This window comes from Triplophysa dalaica, chromosome 12, assembly GCF_015846415.1.
Source record: "Triplophysa dalaica isolate WHDGS20190420 chromosome 12, ASM1584641v1, whole genome shotgun sequence".
Taxonomy (NCBI): Eukaryota; Metazoa; Chordata; class Actinopteri; order Cypriniformes; family Nemacheilidae; genus Triplophysa; species Triplophysa dalaica.
The window spans coordinates 1,255,001-1,260,517 of NC_079553.1; the positions used below are offsets into that span (position 1 = coordinate 1,255,001).

At 39.4% G+C, this 5,517-nt stretch overlaps 1 protein-coding gene across 4 annotated transcripts in view; it reads left to right on the top strand.

Annotated features, from left to right (window-relative positions):
* rbms3 (RNA binding motif, single stranded interacting protein) overlaps positions 1-4,849 on the top strand; it is a 182,846-nt gene extending 177,997 nt beyond the window's left edge. For all 4 annotated transcript variants that reach the window (XM_056761605.1, XM_056761606.1, XM_056761603.1 and 1 more), the window contains 3 exons: positions 695-778; positions 1,055-1,176; positions 1,501-4,849. In XM_056761605.1, the coding sequence (XP_056617583.1) occupies positions 695-778; positions 1,055-1,176; positions 1,501-1,504 (210 nt within the window). In that variant the 3' untranslated portion in view covers positions 1,505-4,849. The remainder of the gene's footprint in view (positions 1-694; positions 779-1,054; positions 1,177-1,500) is intronic.
* The last annotated feature ends 668 nt before the right edge of the window (positions 4,850-5,517 follow it).

Sequence of the window (5,517 nt, forward strand, 5' to 3'; positions counted from 1 at the left end):
TTTTAACTACAATTAAATTAAAATTAAAACTAATACAATAATAAAATGAATATAATTTTTTACATGGTTATGCATTCTATATTTTTTCTTTTTCTTCAACATGACACTGAAATATTAAAGTAATATGTATGTGAAGCTGCTTTGCAAATGCAAAATTGTAAAAAGCGCTATAGAAATGTAATATCATTGAAGTAAACATTAATCCATTTAGCAGTAATAAGTATTAAATATTTATTGATTCATTTTGAATCCAAAGTAAATTTGTAATATTTCACCTTTAGAGCCAATAATAAGAATATAAAGGTATGTTTGGCTTTGGGACACACCAGAGGTCTTGTGTATAAACGTGCACAGAATGAGCATTTAAATGTGCATATGAATGTTTTCATGATTTATATAAAAAATATGTCCACACCATCCAGACTTTGCGTCTGCACACTTGAAGGTTTAATTCTACGCAAAGCTTTACACGTGATGCCCCAGATTGTAAAGGGACAGATCAACCAAAACAAAAATTCTGTCATCATTAATTCACCCTCATGTTTTTCAAAACCTGCGTATGACCCTTTCATCTGTGGTTTGGAATGACATGAGGGCGAATAAATGAATTTTCATTTTTGGGTGAACTATTCCTTTAAACATCGAACACTATTGTAGTGCACTGGCTGAATATGGCTCATATGTTTGATCTCAGTACATGACTGCGGCTGCGGCTCCTATGCAGGGGACCTACATTCCCCAGTACACTCCGGTGCCTGCCTCAGCTGTCTCCATGGAGGTGAGTGTCTGCGTGACTGCATCTATTCACCGCTCTCACCGATTAGATGACTGGTGCTAATTGAACGTGTGCAGATCGGTCGCCTTGGGCGGAAATCCACCCACCACTTCCTTAGTGTGTTTCATTCCGGCTTTACAAGGCCTTACTTCATCGTGCCGCATGTGTTAAGTTAATTCCCGTCTGAGTACCCGACACAACCTGAGGCGGCCTTTTCAGGTTAAAAGGTATTTTTGTTTTGGGTGTAAAGAATGTAATCATGACATCACTTCCTTGCAGGGAGTGGTGACGGAGGCTTCTCCACAGAGCGTTCCTTCGTCGCAGGACGCCGGCGGTCAACAGCCAATGGGCATGGACAACGCCAGCGATCACGCGCCCACCTACTCTTTTCAATCCGCTAAGTAAGTTTGTGAGGTCATATATATAAGACGGTTCACCCCAAAATAAAGATTCTGTCATAGAACACAAAAGAGGATATTTGGTGAAATGTCTCAGTTTTGTGTCCATACAACGGACGTCAACGGGGACCAATGTTGTTTGGTGTCTTTGATCATTTATTTTGTTTTCTGCAGAAGTTTGGAATGACACGATGAAAGAATTTTCATTTTTTACATTAATTTCATGATACGGTGTACAAAAACAATGACTGGACACCAAAACAAGTGAAAAACCAAGTGCATACATGCATTTTTTCAGTCTGGTTCATCTCTCTCTCATTTACTCAGATAACCGGAGGAGGAGGGGGGCGTTGAGGTGACGGTGTTGCCTTGAGACCGGGGGACTGCGAGGGAACATTGAAGACGTAACGCAAGAGATAGGAAAACACGTTTGTGTCTACTTTCGCACAAGCATCTAAACAAAAAAACAAACAATTTATTTAACACCTGGCCCACACCAGAGGACCTTTTGGAGAACTCACATCTAGAACTTCAACACGAGAAATGCAGCGTGGGAGATCGAGCCTACTGTTAATCGGCTACCCGAAAAAACTTTACCTTCACGAAGTGACGAATTCAGTACAAGTACAAGTTTTCCTAGAGTTTTTGTTTGTTTTTGAATGTGCAGGTAGGTTTCAGAAACAGTGGGCTTTTCTATTAGATGAGGAAGCACGTTCTTGTAAAACAGTGAGGGATGGAGCTAAAGAAGTCTTCCTCAGATTCTAAGCTATTATTACTTTTCTTTTTTTATGAGTTAGATTTTAGTTTTCTAGAGAATATCAATGTTTTTCATCTTTGTTGCCTTAATTTCGAGAAACATCTAAGACTTTTTCCTGTCTGAACCGAACAGACTGACCAATGCAGTGAAAATAAGCAGAAACCGAAAGGAAGGTTTACGTGTATAGAGCATAGAGAGACAGAGAGAGAGAGAGAGAGAGAGAGAGAGAGACAGTGAGAGAGACAGAGAGAGACAGAGAGACAGAGAAAGAGAGAGAGAGGGGAAGAGAGAGAGAGAGGGGTCTGACAGAGACGTTTTAAATAACCAGTGGTGACTTTGTGTTTAAAAGAGAAGACAGACAAATTATTGTGATGATGACGATGATGATGATTAAAGAGAGTTGCATTTTTTTAGAAACAGGAAAAAATGTTAATCCACTGCATCATGGGAAATGCAGTTTATTGTGTAGTGCAGATCATTTTTAATGGCATTATTGTTTTTATCTGCAATATTTTTTATGAGCTTTAAGGTGTTTTTAGCCTGCTTTGCTTGTTTCATTGCGGAAAAAAGAAACTAAAACGATAAAAAAATTGTACTGGCAGTGCAAATCTACATAGATAAGAGCTTATGGGTTAAATCAAAACATAAAAAAGCAAATGTGTGCAAAAAGCAATAGAAATAGGAAATTGTTGACAATTTCTTTAGTCTTTCTTAGCTGTGGATCAAATGCAGCCCGTGGATGGCATATTTTATACCAAAGATGAAGAAACCCCCATCAAGACAGCGGAGTGGATACAATTTTCATTTTCTTGTTTTCTATTTGAGATTGTTTTGGTGTTTTAATAATTATGTTCTAGATGTATCTGTTTGACCTTGACGCCAGATCGGTACCCTTAAAGGTTTAAACTTCCTTCCACTGTTGCAGAATCTATGTCAACTGTTCAGTTTGACAGGCATAAGCACCGTCACGGATTTTGCAGGAGTGTGATCTTTCCACCAGAGGGCGTCAGAGAGCGACTGACCCATCGTTCATTGTTTTCTAGCCTCTGGCCACGAGCTATACCTCTCCATCACCGCACCTCACTGACCTCGGTCAGTCGCTACAAAACACATCACACATCCATTGAGCGTTCTTATGCGGAAGGCTGCCGTCATCGTTTTAACTCAACGGGAAGGAATAAAAACACTAGTGTGTATTTAAACTCTGCGTACAGGTCACTACCTCATCAAAAGCAACTTAACCATGAGGAATCGCAGGAATAGAAGCAAAATTTGGTGGGCTCTGGCTTGGAGGCACTGAGATTTGCAATTCGAAAAAATAGAATCCGTTTGACAAAAGTGGCAGAACAAGGACCATCCCTTGTTTGCAGTCGTGGCGATCGAACTCCTCATGTTAAATGCTGGGTTCCTTTAATGATGCCATTGGAAATCTCTCATGAGATCACGAAGTTGCCCGTTTTAAACGTGAGATTGGGTGCTCAGGTGCCTTGTTTCTATTAAAGTAAAAAATCTTCGGCCTGCATCTCCGAAATCTGCTATACTTTTTAAGCTGCCCATTCCAGACGGGAGAACAAGCAAATGCAGGAGTAAATAGAGGTAAAAATCATGTTGTTGTTTTTAAAGGCTGCTGTCTTTTATTTACGATTTCATAGGATAAGACCACGGCAAAGAGTTTCAATACACATGGTGAATTCTAGACTGCCTCATAAATAGTTTAACAGTCAGGTTCATGAAGACTTCTCGAGGTGCTCTGGGAATAAATACAGCTGTCAATAGGAAGAAGGCGGTTGTACTTGGACATAATATTTTAACATTTTTTGTATGAACTGTTTACTGAGGGACCCACGGAAAAAAAAACCTAAAGATGAGATTGATTTGTGTATTTGCTTGTCATAGTGGTTTGTGCGCTCTTTATAACATCTTTCACTGTGTTCACCAAGAGTCAAGTCTCTTTGGTCTTCTCAGAATCTCCACAACAGGACCTCCACAACAACGTAATGTTATCAATGAGCCACTAGGGGGCGGTATTAACGCAAAATTGGTGACTGTCCACTGTCTTGGCGAAGACACTTTGGATTGAATGGATGTTAGGAGGAAAACATTGTGATAACCGTATGGACCAAGGCAGCGCTGCTTCAATAAGGAAAACAAGCTTTTCATTTTCACGACATGAAACGAAAACGTTTTACAAAAAAAGAAGAAAAAAGTCACTGTGTTTTGTGTCTGTTCTCCACCGTGTGTCTGGAGAGTTGATTTTATCATGTGCTCGCTGCTATCAAGCGTTCAGTATTTACAGAGAGACGTGACCTGATGTTCTCTCAAGAGAGATGTACGTGTGGTTTCATTTAGGTCGGAGTATGTTACGCCTCTCGTAGTGGAGTGAGTTAATACTTGAGATTAAGCTGGAAGTTTCCTTTAGCTTCAGGACAGAGTTCACATCCCAGCTATAATTCAGTAAGCTAAAAAGTTTTTTGCGAACTACAAAGTTGCTCCCATTGTGACATTGTGTTTTTCATTGGATGCGAGGTCCTGGCCATGCATTGTTCATCTGTATTTGATTGGCTGTCGCGGTTGAGGTCTTTAAACCAAGGACGTTCATTGGACCGTCGAGACTTTCAACTCAACGCGAAGGGTCGTGGAACGCAACCAAATTTACCACAAACGGCAAAACCTCAATTAGAGACGTACTGGCAGATGAAATAGAGAAATATTTATGGAAGCGTTTTCTGTACAGGTGTTGTTGAAATATGAAAGAGGAACTGTTTTACGATGATTTTCTGACTTGCTTCACTTTCTTGCCTCCCATGTGCTCGAGCTGTGATCCCGAGAGCGTCTGTAGACCAGTGGATGTTAGGTTTAAACTTCTGTTTATTCATTTTTCTTTTGATGAAGCTTTCAATAAAAAAATCTACAAAATCACACCATTTTCCATTCTGAGCTGTTTTTCTTCCTTTTTTAACTGTGCTAAAAGAGAAAGCGGTTTATGAAGAAGACACCTGATACCACACACATCAACAGTGACACACATCTGGAGGCGTCTATTTGATGTCTGCGTTTACATCTGCAAGACGTTTTTTGGATAGTCCTGTCAGATGTCATATAGACATCTAGAAGATGTGTGTAAGATGTTTATGATTTAGAATGCATGCGACTCTGTTATTACACAGCAGATGTTTTCCAGATCTCGAGCAGATGACTTGCATACATACCTATCTGTACTTTTACAGTGAACAGACTGCAGTAATTCGGCATCAAATGTGAAGGTAAAGTATGTCGTGTTTAACCACGAGAAGCAGAAAAGTTAACTGCAAATCCAAAGTTTCATTAACATTTACATTTAATAATTGATTGTTGAGTTTAAGATAAAACTTATAGCTTGTGACAACCTACACCTGCGCTTTTTCTGTTAGTAGACAAGTGTACAAACATTACATCTAATATCAATATGTAATTGATATTGTAAGAAATGCAAATGGTATTGCATAAAAATGTCTCTGCATCATTTATTTGCAGATGCCATTTGGTTTGATTTCTTATAGTGATAGGTTGAATAATGTGTCTCGCGGGAATTCGTGAAATTGTCATGA